The sequence below is a fragment of the Ictalurus punctatus genome, chromosome 7 (assembly GCF_001660625.3).
Source record: "Ictalurus punctatus breed USDA103 chromosome 7, Coco_2.0, whole genome shotgun sequence".
NCBI lineage: Eukaryota > Metazoa > Chordata > Actinopteri > Siluriformes > Ictaluridae > Ictalurus > Ictalurus punctatus.
This window is the reverse complement of record NC_030422.2, coordinates 16285937-16303838: the sequence shown is the minus strand read 5'-3', so window position 1 is coordinate 16303838 and position 17902 is coordinate 16285937. Positions and strand designations below refer to the sequence as shown.

At 42.5% G+C, this 17902-nt stretch overlaps 1 protein-coding gene across 4 annotated transcripts in view; it reads right to left on the bottom strand.

The window, feature by feature from the left end:
- LOC108267609 (synaptopodin-2) overlaps positions 1 to 16429 on the bottom strand; it is a 42699-nt gene extending 26270 nt beyond the window's left edge. For 2 of the 4 annotated variants that reach the window (XM_017471856.3, XM_017471855.3), the window contains exon 1: positions 16277 to 16429. In XM_017471856.3, coding sequence (XP_017327345.1) covers positions 16277 to 16384 — 108 coding nt within the window. In that variant the 5' untranslated portion in view covers positions 16385 to 16429. The remainder of the gene's footprint in view (positions 1 to 16276) is intronic. The other 2 variants (XM_053681323.1, XM_047156817.2) reach the window with 1 other exon arrangement.
- Between the last annotated feature and the right edge of the window lie 1473 nt (positions 16430 to 17902).

The following is a 17902-nucleotide window of genomic DNA, read 5'->3' as shown; positions in this document are numbered from 1 at the left end:
CGCCATAGGCATTGGGCGCCCAGTAAGCATTTCATGAGGAGTCAAGTGCGTCATAGGATTGGTCTGTGAACGCATCTTCATCAATGCCAGTGGTAAGGCCTGTACCCAGTCCAGGCGAGAGCTCTCGCATATTTTTGCCAGTTTATTAACTAGGGTACCGTTCACTCGTTCTACCATGCCCTGGGATTGAGGATGATATACACAGCCTAGCTTATGATCTATCCCCAACGCAGATGCCACATTGTCAATGACGTTATTCACAAAGTGGGTACCGTTGTCCGAACTCAGAAAATCTGGAATACCGAACCGGGGAATGACCTCGCGACATAAAAATTTAGCCGCGGCCCTCGCATCTTCCTTGGAAGTCGCAGCTGCCTCCACCCACCTGCTGAAGCGGTCTACTACTACTAGAATGTAGCGCTTCCCTTCTTTCCGGTTGTCTGCTCCCATGTCTACATAATCCATCATTATATGCCGGAACGGCCCCGTCGGCGGGGGAATATGTCCTAAAGGAGCAGTGAAGTTCTTTCACACATTGTTCTTGATACACACCTCACATCTTTCCAACGCATAGTCCACCATACTGGCCAGAAATGGGGACCACCAATCCTGACGGATTTTTCGGATAGTTTCGGCCCTATGGGCGTGATCCAAGCCATGGGCTTCTTTGATCAAGAGCGGGAGGTAACAGGCTGGGGCTATACACAATCCTTCTATGCTGCGCCACAATCCAGTACCCGCCTCTTTTCTCGCCCCCCGTTTTATGCACGCCGATACTTCAGCCACACCTGCGGTGTTCTGCAGCTCCACCAAGTGGGCCACATTGTCTACCTGCGGATGCCGCATCGCACTTTCCCCAGGCTGAGTTAGGGCCATCATCTGCCCCGGCCCTATGGCAGCTTTCTTAGCTGCCTCATCCGCCAGTGGGTTCCCTTTAGTGATAAAGGAGTCATCGGTCCTATGTGCCCTGCATTTCACTACAGCTAATTTTGTGGGCAATGTCATAGCATATAGTAAATCTGAAATCGCTTCCCCGTGGGTCACGGCGGACCCATCTGCCCGCTGGAATCCCCTTTGAGCCCAGATTGGTCCAAACACATGGCAGACTCCATGAGCATAGGCTGAGTCCGTATATATAGTGCAACTCTCATTACGGCCCAAATTACATGCAGCTGTCAACACCCGAAGTTCAGCTAGCTGGGCTGAGCAGGGTTGGGGGAACGGAACACTCATCACTACCTCAAACGTCGCCGGGTTTCGTCGTGCTTCTACTACTGCCAACCCAGCCTTATTGCCCGTATCAGTAGGATAACAGGAACCGTCCACAAAATACTTATGCTTAGCATTATCAATAGGGCAGTCCTCCAAATCTGAACGCGCTTTCAAAAATATCTCTGATACCGCTACGCACTCATGGGGTACACCATCTATCGGGGTTACCAGTTTATCGGCCGGATTCACCGTGGTGCACCGTTCTATGGTGAGCTCCGGGGCTGACAGAATGGAGTCATATCCTGTTCGACGGGAGTTCGTTATCACAAAGGTCTGACTCGTTAGGAGCGCATGCAGTGCATGGGTCGTATATAATGTAACTGGGTGCCCCATGGTGATTGAGGACGCTTTCTGATATGCAAATGCGGCCGCTGCCAAAGACCGATAACAGGGGGGCATCCCTTTTTCCACGTTATCGAGAGCCGTGCTGTAATAGGCGATGGCCTGCTTTCCCATCCCTTGTTGCTGCTGAGTTAGGACGGCCGATGCGTACCCCTTTCTTTCGGATACATAGAGGTGAAACGGTTTGCTATAATCTGGGTTAGCCAATGCAGGAGTGGTCATTAAGGCCATTTTAACATCTGCGAGTGCAGCTAGCGCTTCAGGAGTCCAGACGAGGGGGGAATTTGGCTGTGTTGGTCTGCTGCCTTAATCATATCCCGTAACGGTTGGACCCTTAGCGCGAACTCACATATCCATGGGCAACTGAACCCCGCCATTCCTAGAAATGCCAACATCTGTCGCACGGTGGTTGGCTGTGGGGCCTTGCGTATGGCCTCTACATGCTTTGGCGCTATAGTACGGCTTTCTCCCTCTAACACACGACCTAGGTATTCCACTTTTTTTCTACAAAATTGCAACTTTTCTTTACTTACTTTGTGGCCATTTTCGGCCAACATTCTTAGAACCTTTAGAGAGTCGTGCTGCCATTGTTCTTTGGACGCACTTCAAATCAAAAGGTCGTCGACATATTGCAAGATGTTGCTACGGCACTCCAGGGCTGAGAGGTCTTGAGCTAGTACCTGATTAAATATGGATGGGCTTTCACAGTATCCCTGCGGAAGTCTAGTGTATGTGTACTGCTGCCCTTCGTACGTGAAAGCAAACAAATGCTGTGAGTCTGGGTGCAGTGGCACGCTAAAAAATGCTGAGCATAAGTCTATGACAGTATACCATTTGGTCCCTTCTGGAATGTTCGACAATAGGGTGTGTGGGTCTGGCACTACTGGTGTTTCCGGTATCACAATTTGGTTAATAGCACGCAAATCATGTACTAGCCTCCACTTCTCTGAGTCAGGTTTTCTAACTGGAAAAATGGGGGTATTGCACTGACTTTGCGTGGAGATTAGTACTCCGGCCTCTACCAATCCGTGTATTGTGGGCCGTATGCCTTCTCTAGCTTGCACTGACAATGGATACTGTTTCTGGTAGGGCAACCTTGCATTCACTTTTACCTTAATCTGAGCTAGGTCGGCGGATTTAACCAACCCTACCTCGGTCGGATGTTTTGTCCATAGTTGTTCTGGAATAGTTTTCAGTATTTCCTCATTGTCCTGATATTTTGCTGCCTTAACTGCCATTTGTAAACCACTCCGGTCTGTGCACGTGCATATGCAGACACTAGTGGCCACGGCGGTATCAACTGCTGTTACTGAGATTCGCACAAACTTTCCATCAGGCGACTTGTGCAAAGATGGATTGGTAGTTGGCTTCCACTCTTTTACTTCTTTTGCCTGCCCTATCATTGGCCCTACATCTTCCCGTTCCAGGCCTTTGGTGACCATGAGTGTGACATGGGGCGCTGTCCCTTCCAGCTGATACCAGTTAGTGATTCTATCTGGGAGCTTTATCATAGCCGCCACTCCCTGTGGGCCGCTTATTATTTCCATGGTTTTAATGTCCATTACTTGTCCCTGTTCCATGTCCTCCCAAAGCTGAGCATATTCCTGGTCTCGTCCACCGTCATCATTTTTAATAGTGCAATATAAAGGGCCCTCCACTTCTGTGCAATCGGGCCGCATGTACTGTAACCATGGTTTCCATTATGCGTATCTGTGCCAGAGTTCCGAGTTAGCTGGATCGGACATCTCTAGCCAGTATCCCATCCTCACATTACGGGCGGTGCTAGGTGGCTCGTGCAACAGTAGGAATTGTGTGGATATTGATTTGGGGAACGTCACCCAAATCCCAGTCGCCTCGCACTGTATCTGAGCTCCCAACTTACACAGGGCATCACGTCCCAGTAGGTTAACAGGTGCTCCTGGCGAATATAACAGGGGTGCTTGTATTGTCACGCCATCCAGAGTTAGTTCTTGAGGCTCGGTGAATCGTAAGGTCTGTATTTTTCCTGAGAAGCCCATAGTTTGAATAGCCTTACAGGTGAGGGGGAGCTGTGAACCTTCTTTCCCTATGCTTGAATATGTAGCTCCAGTGTCGATCATAAAAGGCGCTTGCAAGGTGTTTCCGATCGTCACTGTAACAGTTGGCTCTTGTTCTGGGCGCAGTGTGGTGACCGACTGCATGAGCTCCCCCCCGGGCTTCTCTAGGCCTCCTCAACTCTGGCTGGGTCCCGGCTCCCCATAGTGGCCATACATGGGGCCACATTGGGGTACTGGGGGTAGCGGTTGACACCGAGGTGGCATTCCATAGCTCTCCGGTGCTCTCGGTCCAAGCACCTGACCTCTTCTTTCAGCCCTATAAACACGGTCTCCCCAAGTTGGTCGTGGGACACGTGGACAATTTCTCCTGAAGTGGCTAGGATCGCCGCATCCCCAACACCCTTCAGTTGCCATATTTGGTCTTGGCAAAACTCGACCCTGTCCGTATCGTCGTCCCCTCCCCCAGGCAGGTGGCATTCCCGGGTGCATGGGGGCCCTCATATGATATATGTAATCCATCTGGGCGGGGTGCAACATAGTAGTTATGTGTGGGACTTGCTGTTGTGGGTGGGCCTGGTATCCACTGGCCAACAGCATAGGGTCAGCCTGTGCTGGGGCTGACGCTTGTGGATGGGGCACCATTACTGCCGCTTGTTTAATGTGCTCCCTCCTCCATTCCTTCTCTTCCTGTTTAGTCCTGGTCAGTTCGCCGAGCTGTGCCTTACAGAGTTGGCTCATTAGGGTTTCAGTGGCATCTTTAGCTTCTTTTTTCAGCTTTCTGTGTTGCTCCACGTGATGGGTCACATGTGCCAGAAATGAAGCCCATTCCATTGCGTTAAGCCCCACCACTTCCTCTAACTTCTGCTGTACCTCCCCAGGGAGAGTCTTCTTCAACAGCAGTTTGAACAGTCCCACACTTGCCACTGAATTGTCCCATTTGGCACCCGTTTCATCCCTCCATTTATCTTGAAACTTTTGTATGAAGGTTATCACGTTTTCTTCGTCTTTCAGTTTTATATTTTCGAGCTTCCCAGGGTCCATCTTAGCCGGAAACATACTCCTCACAGCATCCCATATTTCTTGTCGGTACAGGCCAAACGGGATGGCATCAGCCTTGGGGTCGTCTATCAAATCCCTGTGTTCTGCCCCATCGAAAATTTCTTCAGCCCGTCCCTTGCCCACTGTTTGGCAGAGAATGGCTTTGATATCGCCTATCGCCAGGTGCTGTCCTGATGTTTTTTCCTCAAACTGTGTAATCCATTTCTGCCCCCGTCACACATGTTGGGTAGCCGTTGGATCAGGCCCGTTAGGTCCATGAAACTCCAGGGTGCATAATGTAGGGCTTTTCCTTTAACCATGAGGGGCATCATCTGACCTGGGGGTGAGCCCCCAACCTGAGTACGGCTGGGCTCCGACTGGGAGCGGGCATGCACTAAGTAAGCTGTTCTGCCAGGTTCGAATCTCACTGGGGGCTTCAGGCTTGCCCTGCTCCGTAGTGATCTAGCTCCTCTAAGCTCCAAATCCTCCAAGTTCTCCTCCTCACTGACGTCTTGTTCAACTTTTCCTTCGTTGTCTGTTTCAGTCCCCTCGCTCTCAGTCCCCACTTGTTCGTCCAGATCCATGTCTGAACTCTTGTGCGCATACTTATTTTTCACAGCAGTCGCCATTTGGAACGCTTGACCTGCGAGATTTTTCAATTCATCCATTTTACCCACGCCGTATGATATCCCGTCCTCTAGCCGTCGAATCCTGCCCTCCAATTCCTTATCCTCCTCGATAGCATATGGGGAGAGCACCACATCCCCCTCTATACGGACCACCCGCCCCACATTGTCTCTCGGCTCACTTTTTCCTCCTCCTGTGGTATGTGGAGCCCCTCGTGCTCCGCTTCCACCCTCGTGCCCTCTCTCGCTCCTACGACCTTCTTGATTGCTCCTGGTCCCATGCCCCTCCTGCTCCTGTATTTCCCCCAGTCTCTTGTCTTTTTGCTTGTGCACCCTCGGCAGTGACCCTGGCCTCGGGGTGCTAGTGCTGGGGGGAATCTCCCCGTGCTCCGGCCACCGAGTGTGGGTCCAGTCTTTCATATACTCCTGTAGTTCCCTGTCTCTCTCTTTGTTGCCTACCTGTGGGAGGTCCAGCCGTGGGCTTTCGCTCTCGACCGAGGTTCTATCCTCGTATTCGGCAGCTCCTTCTTCCATTTTGATAGGTTCTCCATCCTCCCTCATGCGATGCCTCATTCTTTGGTATCCGGTGAATGTTCCCTGTATGTCCACCTCAGTTTCCTTCCATTCATCTTCTCTGTCTTCCAGGTCTTGCATCATGTAGAGCCCGGCAGGTGGGACACTTCCGACAGGTCTCACTGGAGGATGGTACTGAGGGTTATATGAGGGCGGGGCCTCGGCCCATTCCTTCTGAACGGCCTCTTTTATCTTTTTTCCTAGGCTTGCTTCCCTTTCTTCTTTCTTCCGTACCACCGCCTCTGCTCGTTCTCTCTGCCGTCTATCCTTCTCCTTCTCCTCTTTCCCTGCCTTCACAAACCAGTCCACTATCTTCTCTGTCTTCACACATTTCTCCCTCACTCTCAAGCCTTTTTTCTGTTCATTCCATACAGCTAATCTCTCTTTCATTATCTGGCATAGCTGTTCATCAAAAGTACCTTCCTCGGGCCATTTCCACTCACCACTAGTCTTCTCACTCCATTTTTTACAATAATGCCTAATGTCCTTCTCATCTGTACAGTGTTTGCTTATCACCCTCTCTATCGGGCTCATCTTTTTCTTACATTCAGCCATAACTCTGGTCGTGTCTCACATCTCTCAGCCCTTAGAGTTGGTTGTACACGCCCCCTAAATCCACTAAGTTATCCCTCACAGCCAAATGTTTTCCTCCTACCTTGTCCTACTGTTCCCGCCTGCTTAGCCTATCTCGTACCGATTTATGCCCGCTTTTCCCTTCCGTCCTTACTCGGCCCAGCCAGCCTCCCTAGGGACTCACATACACTCAGAGTACATACATTCAATCAATTTACTTATGACGATTAATTAATTAAGTAAATGCTTCAATTAATCTTATAAATCTTAAGTTTAACTGTTTCACACAGCTTCACACAACCGCCAGTCCGGCAATTCTTACATGTTTACAATATTCTTAGACATAATATAGAGTCTATTCTACAGTAGTCTATTCAACATTACCCAATTTTGGGTAATTAAACAAAAATTAAATTGTATTATTATTTGTCATTTAACTGAACAACACCCTCATAATTTATGGAATACAAATGAAAGGTCCCAATGGACTGACTCACTGATTTCTCAGCAATTTTGTTATACCTCACTGGTCTAGAAGTTCTTATTCACACAATGGGCAGTCTGACAGATGCCTAAAATATTTACAATGTTCTTGCATGCTCCCCCAATTTTTAAAACACTCACACAGCAGTTATTGATACCAATAAAATTATAATACACACAGCCACACCCGACTCACAGAAAGTCCGTACCAGATTCAAAACATTAAAACAAATTTAAAAAAAAAAAAATCTCACACTGTTCTATGTTACTCAGCTCAATCTGAAGTGCGCGCACACACACATTTTTCTTCTTTTCCTTTTTTTCTTTCCACACAGACGGCAGGCCTGCTTGCGCAGATAAGGACAGATAGGAACACACACATACACCCCTTTCTATCAACAACGCCGGCAAGCTCACATACACATATAATGTCACACACTCTTACACATATTTAGTTATTACATACACACCATTATGGTCTCAGAGTATAAAGCGCCTTCACACCAGCTCCGTATGTATGAAGCTTACAGTCACATAAATTAAATACAACTTTTTCAAAAAATTATTATTATTATTATTATTATTATTATTTATTTATTTATTTATTTATTTATTTTGCTTTTCTCTAAATCTTATCCAACTTATCCAACACACATACCTCTTTATGTATGGAGCTCATGTTCAGAGCACTAATAAATACATTTTTCCCTGTCTCCAAAACTTACTCGCTCTCACACCGCACTCATATTATAAGCACATATATTATAAGCACACATTTGTTAGTACACATTCCATTCATACACCGGGCATGCTGTATTGCACGACCCGGACCTGGGCCCAGGATTTATTCCCCTCTCTATCTCAGACCTGGAATCTAATCTATCTATCTTTTATCTATCTTTTTCCAGCGGTATTAGGGGTCCCCACCAATGCAGCCGCCACTAGTCTGCTAGTCTAGTCTAGTAGCCGGTATCTGGGGTCTGAGGCCTCATTTTCCACCTGCTTTCTATCCCAGCCCTGGAGTATTTCTCTTCTCTTTTTTTCTACCTTTTTTCTACCTTCCTCCAGCGGTATTGCAGGACTTTCACTCACACAACACATATACCATTTCCTTACACAGTCTTATGAACCTTATACAATTACAATAAGTACAATCTTCTACAATCTACACTTCTCTTACCTCTTCTCACTCACTCAAGGTTCTTTTGGAGACCCACTTAGTCTTTCTTCCCACCCCGGGGCTTCCCAGTCGTAACAACAGACCACTAAAACAGAGCTTTGAAATAACAGGCGTCTGCAATGCCTTCTTCCTACACGGCCTGTCTGTTGCTTAGAGAGCGAAGTTCCACGGGAGAGATTCCAGACATATAGATCTTAGCCCAGTCCCATCTGGGGTGCCAAATGTTGGCTCAAATTTAGCCTATTACCCAAAAACACTTAAAATTCAACATAGAAGCCAATACTCACATCTACCTCTGAGCCCAGTTGGAGATAGAAAAAAATACACCAGCCGTGAGTGAGAAGAAGCAAGGGTCCAGCATTATTGTTCCATTCCACCACACGAGATCCACACCGATGAGAATTCTCAGAAGTGATCCCCATACCCTGAGCTTAAGCTGCAGTATTTATACTGTATTTACACACTAAATAACCCATATGTTTCAAGAAGACTATGATCTCACTACCAATAGGGTTAAAAAAGAGCTCATTTACCTTACTCTTATGTTCCAGAAAAGGGCTATTTCACTTACACTTACATCTGAATCATGAGTAAGTTATATTTTACTGTATTTCTAGTTTATATTTTATTTTCAGATTTACTCTATATCTCTTATTATATATACTGCTTGAAAAACCGGTTTACTGTACTTCCTACTTCTTAATGTCATTATATTACCCTTCTACTGTCCCACATATTTATTTTTTATAAAGAGTATATATATATATATATATATATATATATATATATATATATATATATATATATATATATATATATATTATTATTATTATTATTATTATTATTATTATACGATAGTACCCTTATAATATCTAAATATTCCTTTTTATTATTCTGGTAAAGTTATAATAGTAGGTGTGTGTGTGTGAGAGAGAGTGTGTGTGTGTGTGTGTTACATCTACATGCCCGCCCTTGACTGTACGAGAGTGTGTGTGTGTGTGTGTGTGTGTGTGTGGTAGCACTCCTCAGCTCAGCTCGTATACCTCTTTTTGCCTTTTTTGACTACTACTGCTCTTAAAGATCTTTAAAGTGTAATTCCAATTCAATATTCAATATCAGTCAATATCCGCGTCACACTACTTCTGTGTGTCTTGGTGCCCGTCTTTTCTTCTTCTCCCCTTTACTGGATACTAGGTCTCCCTCATGTTTATTTTATGACATTTTTTATCCACAACATTATGAAATTCTATTAGCTTATCTTTAACTTCCTTTTCGGTCTTTCCTCCAGACTGACAGTCTCTTCAATGACAGTTCAACTGAGGTGTGTTATTTCTTCAGAAAATGAAAGCTGTTTTAATATTTCACAGCTTATGTCCAATTATAAGTCAATACGTGTCCTCATTAAGACAATATCTTTCATCTGGAGCTTTGGAACCTGGGAAGTTGTGCAAGCAGCATTTTCAGTTTTTTGTTTATTTTGAAATACTTTGTGACCAATAATTAAATTCACTCTAAGAGAACACGAATTTGCAATAAAAACTGACTGGAAGTCTATGTGACTTTATTATTATTTTTTATTCAGACAAATCTCTCCAGTGGGGTTGAATACTTTTGCAAGACACTGTCTCTTGGGCAAAATTCTAGTTTTAGGTTGGTGTTCTACCACTAGAGGGCAGTGCTCTGACAATAAACTCTGTTCGGTCATCTATCCCAGTGGTTTCAAAATGGGAGCCGCCAGGGGGCGCCCGGGGGCCTCAACAATTTGGTGTGAAAAATAAATAAATACATGATTAAAAAAAACAATAAATTGTATATATATATATATATATATATATATATATATATATATATATATATATATATATATATATATATATATGCACATTACTATAACATATTATTTTTAACAATACAAATTAAAATCACATTTGCTATACCTAACTCCCTTTTGCAACAACTTACTTGTGTGAGTCTGGCTTTTCCACTTTAAAATTACTCAAAACAAAACACAGAGCACGTCTACATGTGGACAATGACATGCGTATGGCACTGACAAACATAAAGCCTAGGCTTGACAAACTGTGTTGGAGCCACCAAGCCCATCCCTCCCACTAGTATGTTTTCTCTTTCTCACTTTCAGACAACCACACACACACACACACACACACACACACACACACACACACACACACACACACACAAAATCATTTCCTAATGTAATTTAATGTAAAGATGTAAGATGTAATTATTAATTTAAAAAAGGGGGTTATATTCAGAAGTCTGTATTTTTAATCTGTTTTAAAGATATCTTGCAAAAGGGGGGCCTCTGTCAAATGTTAATGCCATGGAAAAGTTGGGGAACCCCTGATTTATTCCATCTGACATTAAGCTTATGAATTATGGCACCAGTTCCCAACCCTGGTCCTGGAGTATCCAATGTTCTGCACATTTTAGTCTTTTACTTGCTCCCAACACTCCTGATTGAACAAATCAGCTAACAGGCCTTCCTGAATTTAAATGGTTGTGTTAGAGCAGGAAAAACACAAAAATGTGCAGGACAGGGGGTGCTCCAGGACCAGTGTTGGGAGAACGTTAATTAAGGCATACTGTGGGGACTTGGCATGCTGCATGTTGAGAACAGTGTTGCAAACAGTCACCAGAGCCCAGAGGTTACGTAAAAATTAAGGTACCAAATGTGCCTTAGTGAAAATATTTAGACAAATTACAATGCTTGTGCATGCATAATCAAAACCTTACCACTGGTGTAACTTTTTTCATAAACACTTAAATCTGAATAATTTGTAATATAAGTACTACAGCATGACACCAATGTAACTATTACAACTTCACCAATAACAACCAAAAACAATTACTCAATGTGAAATATGGCATATTTCCAATGACTTTATATGGTCACTTTATGAGCACCAGGGAAAGAGTATACTTTAGATAGTGATAAAACAAGGGCGATGTGGGCTTTGTTTTAACAACAGTAACAGCAGTGGTAAAAGGAACAGTTTACGTTACCCATATATGGATCTCTCATAGATGTAGTGTGTGTGTGGAGTGATTGCTCAAAGAGAAAAGGTGGATGCCTGAACTGCCAGAATCAGCACTCACTCCAAAAAAGGATGGGAAAATAGTCACACACTTAATTATTTCTTAAGTGTGACAGAGGATGGTGAACTGAAGAAAGCCAAAGTCTTATGGTGATGTTAAACCGCCTATGGGAATATAAGTTCAAAACTCTCAACTTCATTAAATAATTTGACTTAAACAATAATAAAAACCCCAGTTGATACATTACATATGCACTATAAATAGAATAGAAAACTAATAAAAACATTTGTAAAACAAAAAAAGAAGTGAAATCACACCAACAAAAACTTGTACTGAACACATCTGAAAAGCACATTTGCAGCTGTTTCTCTTGGCCGGTTTTAGGCTGTGTATGTTTGCAATTCTCTGACTAACAACTTCCAGGCCCTGGGCAGGTAAAAACTAGTCACTCTATTCTCAGGCAAATAAAGTTGCTACAGTTAAACACACTTCAGCATTAAGCACTGTTTAAGTACAGTTATGCCATAGGGGGTAAATAAAACAGGATGTCTGATAGTGTGTGTGTGTGTGTGTGTGTGTGTGTGTGTGTGTGTGTGTGTGTGTGCGTGCGTGTGTGTGCACGTGTTTGCCTGAAGGCACCAAATTATGTAATCAGTTTTTGCTGTTTTTCAGTTTTGGAAAACCATCTATTATAAACTGAGGTTAGTCCTTGAGGAAGTCATTCAATTTACATACCCTTTTGCTGCTTTAACTGTTCATTATGTACATGACTAGTACCATTCATAATATTCATAACATTTTTACTCATAAGCATTGTGCTTATACCTTTTTTTTTTACTGTGAGGAGCTGACTATGTCACCTTAAATCAAAAGCTTGATAAATTAATAGTTTATACTCATGGAGACAGCAGGGGCAGGTGGGGCAGGTCTTTTATGTATGTATGTATGTATGTATGTATGCATGTATGTATGTATATCAGCCATTTGTTGATAATAATCTTCATAAACTTTTCATTCACAACTCCATGCATTTTAAATTCTGTTAAAATACCAATTACCTCTTTTAAATGACTCCCCCCCATGTTGCTATTTGGCATACAAGCTGATATTTCACTGATTTGCTTGCTTTTCTAGATGTTGCATAATCATGGGGCACTCCCCGACTTATATGGTTAATTATTATTTCTTCTGTGCATGCCTCACAGACTGTTGACAGGAAAATGCTTGCTATATCAAACACAGTTGAATAAAGGTATGTTGAAAACCACTCAAAACAAGTTGCTAGAACACATTCTGTGTGAATGTATGTTGTCTACTCCCAACTGCCTATTATGGGGTTGCTCTAAAAATTCACTAGACTGTGTCCACCATGGATAGTTCCCCTCCAGGTCACCAGAGGGCAACCTCCTCATAGTTTGAATGTCTTCCTTGGTTGTTTCACTGCTTTCCTCTATACACCCGTCTTGTGTTTCCCTTTATTAGTTCCCCAATATGTGTTTTTCCTCTTCAGTTGTTTTGTTTTTTTGTTTTGAGAAAGCCAGCATCTGCATCCACCTCCATGGATTTGTTAGATAGCATCCTATAGCATAAGTCAAGTCTGAAAGCCTCTGACTTAAATTTGTTCAAGGCTGTGTAATTATTAATGTTGTCCAGCCCTACCAAAATCTATAGTCACAAGCTGCAGCTGATATTCATATTTGATGTATGGGATCAAGCACAAATACTGAACCCATCCCTATAGCATAAAAACCCATGTAAATGGGTTTTTAAAGCTGAATCCATGACACTGAAGGGAATTGGTAATGTGGTCGTGTCTACAAAGCAGATGGCTTTGTTCCTGTGTCCAGTGACAGCATAACACATCGTTTAGGTAATTCAGTGCTCAGAGAAATAAATTGCCCAGCAAACAATTTTGCTATATTCTATTATATATAACATTGTAAAATCTGAAATAGATTAACCATCCATGTACATTCTATATAGAGAGTAATGAAAACTGAGTGCCAGGCTGTATGTCTAGATTATGATAATATATGAGTCAAAGGTATGACATCATTATCTTAGGAATGTGCAGTTAAGTTGATGTTACGTTATATGAGAGCTCTGTCTGCTTCTCCAGGTGCAGGTTTTGCTTTCAAAGGCTACATTTGTGTTGTGCAACTCGAAGAATGTGAGGAGCTATGACTTCACCACTTTTGCAACTAAGCCAGAATTCCCCCAAAAGACTGATGACAAAGGAAGAAAACAATCTTCCTTATAAGGAAAACTGTCTCCTACATGCACCCAGACACACACAACTGCACACAAGCACATATGCACAAAAGCACATAAACCTGATACTGCATGCAAACACTTTCATGGTCAGAGGACATTTGAAATGTAGAATATTTCCCATGTTCCTGCTATTTCTTCTTTTTTTTTGCCTTTCACCTTGTCAGAAAATCCTCAATCAGGTAAAGTTATTTCTTGTATATGACGTGTTGGATGAACAGAATAACTCCACAAAACTGTGTGAGGCATCATTCTGTCATCTTGAGCCCCTTCACAGGAGTGCAGGCAAATATTTACCCACTCAGCTAAAACATTTGATCTCACACAAGATTTATAGAAGAGTGAAGTCAGACTTCCCAGTATTTAATTTAGAAACATCTAGCAACTCAAACAAATACACTTTCAATTGAACAGACGAATACTGTAGATAACAGCAAATTTGACCCATGATTAAACTGTATACATACCCTATATTCCTTGGCTTATACAGAAGAATGATTGCCACTTGGCTGACCTCGAGTTGGTCAGCCATTACAGTTTGATCTGAGGCCAACTGGCCACATCATACTGCCGTGTTCTCATCATCACACGTATGTTTAAGCCCCACTCAAATACTGTAGAACACTTTGATGAACATCTTGCCTCATGTAATGTATACTGTGAGTCCAAAACATGCCTCTTATACTGCAGATGGCTTTCAGAACAGATTAGAATATTCAGCGTGAATATAGACCAAACACCCAAATGCAATACTGTCTTACACTATTTCCTTAAGACTGCTTTGATTTGTGCTTTGGCAAGCATCCAAGTCAGTGGAATGCACATCTCTGAAAAGTAAAATTCTTTTGACAAGCTAAAGGCAGCTGGGCACAATCATTATGCAGGATAACACTCTCAGAGCACCACTGACAATGTGGAACCATATAAGTTATAATAGTATCAGCTTCAGGCAGTTAAAATGTACTAAACAAGCAAAAAAATAAAATAAAAAGATAGACTGAATCTTCAGGAGACTGAAAAGACTTCAGGTGTTCCTCCTGAAAGAACTCGATGTTGGAAGCAATTAAATATGGAAAATGTCTTATAAGCCTTCTGGCTCTCAGTCTGAGAAACAAAGCACAGTGCCACCATTATCAAGTTTTTTATTAAATGTATTGTACATAACTGCTTTATCCTGGTCAGGGTCATGGTGGATCCGGAGCCTATCCCAGCAGCACTTAGTGTGGGAACCCTAGAGCTGTGAGGCAACAATGCTACCTACTGTGTCACTGTGCTGCCCAGGACATAGTTCTTATAATTAAAACGTTAGTTGATTAATAATGTGCCAGTTTTTTATAAATATTTTATGGAGCTGCATTTAAACTTCCTGGGATGAATGAGAAGTTGCCTGGGAAGCATAATCTCTTTTCTCTCCAACAAGGAAAAGTCAAGGACCTACGACTTTACTGTCATTTTGACAATGATTAAAAATTATTCTGATAGACACTCAAAATGTTTCACTCAGGGGAAAAAAGGGGTTTTCAAGGGTTTGTTGGATATTTAATGGTTCTTAGCCTCCTTTTTGGTAGAAAAACCTTTTGTTGCAGGGTTCTACATAGAACTTAGATTGTGTAAACATTAGAACCCTTAAGGTTTCTAAAAGTTTTAAGAGCATAACACCCTAACTCATGTGTTTCACAAGAGCATGACTGTTATGTAAGAAATGTTTTCACATGCAGTCACAGATACAAAATTCAGTTTTACACTCTACAATTTAGAACATTTAATGGTTGTCCCTCTGGGGGAACCCTTAAAGGTTCTATGTACATTAAAAGAAAGGGTTCTTTATGATTTTGTTGGATATTTCAAGGTCCTTAGCCCCCTATTTGAAACTCTACTTTGACAGGCATAGAGCCCTTACGGATTCTCTGAGCAGGACAAATTAAGAACCGACAAAGTTTGAAAAGTTACCCATAAGTGAATTTTGTTTTTATGACTGCATGAAAAAAAATGAAAACCTCTTACATAACAGACCTGCTTTTGTGTATACACTTAAGTAACCCTTAAAATGTCTATTATAGCCCCCCCAATACTAACAGTTTTTACTTGTTTAGATTTTGATCATATCCATGGGAGTGTTAAGAAATAACATGCTACACTGACCCACTAGCAGCTATTTATGACCTTATAAGGACTCCTGCTTGAGTGTGATGGAGGAGAAGACTACTAGCAGTATGCCATCACCACATTAATCTGCTCCCATTTACTTACATGGCTGATAAAGTAGTATAAATCATAGTCATAAACTATTCTAATAATTTGAACATAGAAGGCTTGCTCAAGCTATATTGTATAAAGGGATTTTACATAAATGTTGTAGTCTATGTAGTCTCACATCTTGAACTCACCATGGGTCAGTATAAACTGCCATTATGTTGTACTGTTATTGCACCATTAACAGCATACTGAATACAGTGTCGCATCCAGAACTACATGACATTTGGGGCAGACTTTTAGCTTGGTTATCTCTTTGGTAACAATAATAATCCAAAAAATTAATTTGCCCCAAACCCAGAAATCAAAACCCTAAAGTGTTTCAAGTTCAACATGCACATATGAGTAAGCTTCGAAAAAATTAACTGTTTTAATCAATTGATACCTGGACTACACAGGAGAAATGATCCATAAAACATTAAATAAACCAAAAGCCCATAAATGCAGCATAATAAAGATGTCAGTCACGTAATTCAATGCATTATTTCCCAGAATTAACGCATTGAATTAACGCATATCACGACTGCAAACCTATATAAAGACCCCGTGTGTTAATAAGTGCATCTCACCTGGTGCACCTGAACACATCGGTGCGACTCCGTGTCACTTTGGCGTAGCTGGAAGCCCCAGGGCGCGCGACCCCGCACCGTCACGCATGCGTAATCCTGCGCGCTCATCCCGCACCTCGGGTGTCTGTCTCCTCTCTGAGTCTGTGTTCGGGAGAATATGTCCAAGGGTTTAGGTAGGTGAAGAAATCAGGTCCAGCCCACTGCTCAGCGTCATTTCTCTGAGACCTGCCCAAAGTCTCGCAGATCTTTTCAAACTGGAGCTTGAGAGAAATGTTCAAGTTTGCTCCCTCCAGCACCAACAAATTCTCCCTTAACCGCCTTTAAACATTTCCAGGCAGAGGCTACAACTCCCTCACGCACATCTTGTTGTCTAAAGCAGCAGGTTAGTTTATTAGCAAAGATTCTAAAAAATAAACAGGAAGGTGAATAGCAAAGCAAGCTGGTTTAACTGGGCAAAAGAATTTTCTGATTAAGAGAGTATGTGCAAAACTTGTATTTGCAAACGAATATTTAACAACTGTTTAAGTGTCTAACAACTGCTTTATGAGGAATTAAGTACCAATACTGCTTTATGGGGACTTCTATCAAAAGATTTAATTAGAAGTAATGATTTAAATAATTTAAATCCTTGTTGTAGATTTTAGATTTTTTAAATTCAAATTCCTGTAATATAATAATAACAATAATAATAATAATAATAATAATAATAATAATAATAATAATAATAATGGTGGCTTAGTGGTTAGCACACTTGCCTTGTACAACCCGGCTTGAGGGTTTGACTCCTGCCTCCTCCGTGTGTGAGCAGAGCTTGCATGCTCTCCCTGTGACCTGGGGGTTCCCTCCGGGTACTCCGGTTTCATCCCCCAGTTTAAAGACATGTGATGTAGGCTGATTGGACAATCTCTATTGTCAGTGGTGTGTGAGTTTGTGTGACTGTGCCCTGCTATGGGTTGTGTGATTTCCCTGCCTTGTGCCCCAAGCTCCCTAGGATGGGCTACAGGCTCCCTTGTGACCGTGTGATGGAAAATGGATGGGTGGATAATTTAAACAACATTTAATTCCTCATGGTAGCACTGCAGATTTTTTTTATTAAAATCCCTGAAATAATATACTACTATAATATAATATAATATAGCCTAATACATACATGCTCACTTTCAATAATTTGCTGATGTGGGAAGCCAGTCCATCGCAGGGCAACATGCACACACTCATTCACACCTAGGACTAATTTACCTTAGCCATCTCACCTACTGGCTTGTTTTTGGATAGTGGGAAAACACTGGAGAATCCAGTGGAAAAACACAGAGACACAGAGAGAACATGCAGAGAAACTTTATAGGACCTTTGAGCTGTGAGAGGCAGCAATGCATCCAGGTGCACCACTGTCCAGCCCACAATATACACAGTTTAATTAGGTGGTTCCACCTCTCACTCAATAATTAAACAAAAATCCATTCATCCATTTTTCATACTACTTATCCTACACAAGGCCGCGGGGAGCCTGGAACCTACAGTATCCTAGGGAACAAGACGGGGGACACCCTGGATGGGGTGGGAAACCCTCGAAGCACGGGAGAACATGCAAAATCCGCACACACAGGGCGGAGACGGGATTCGAAC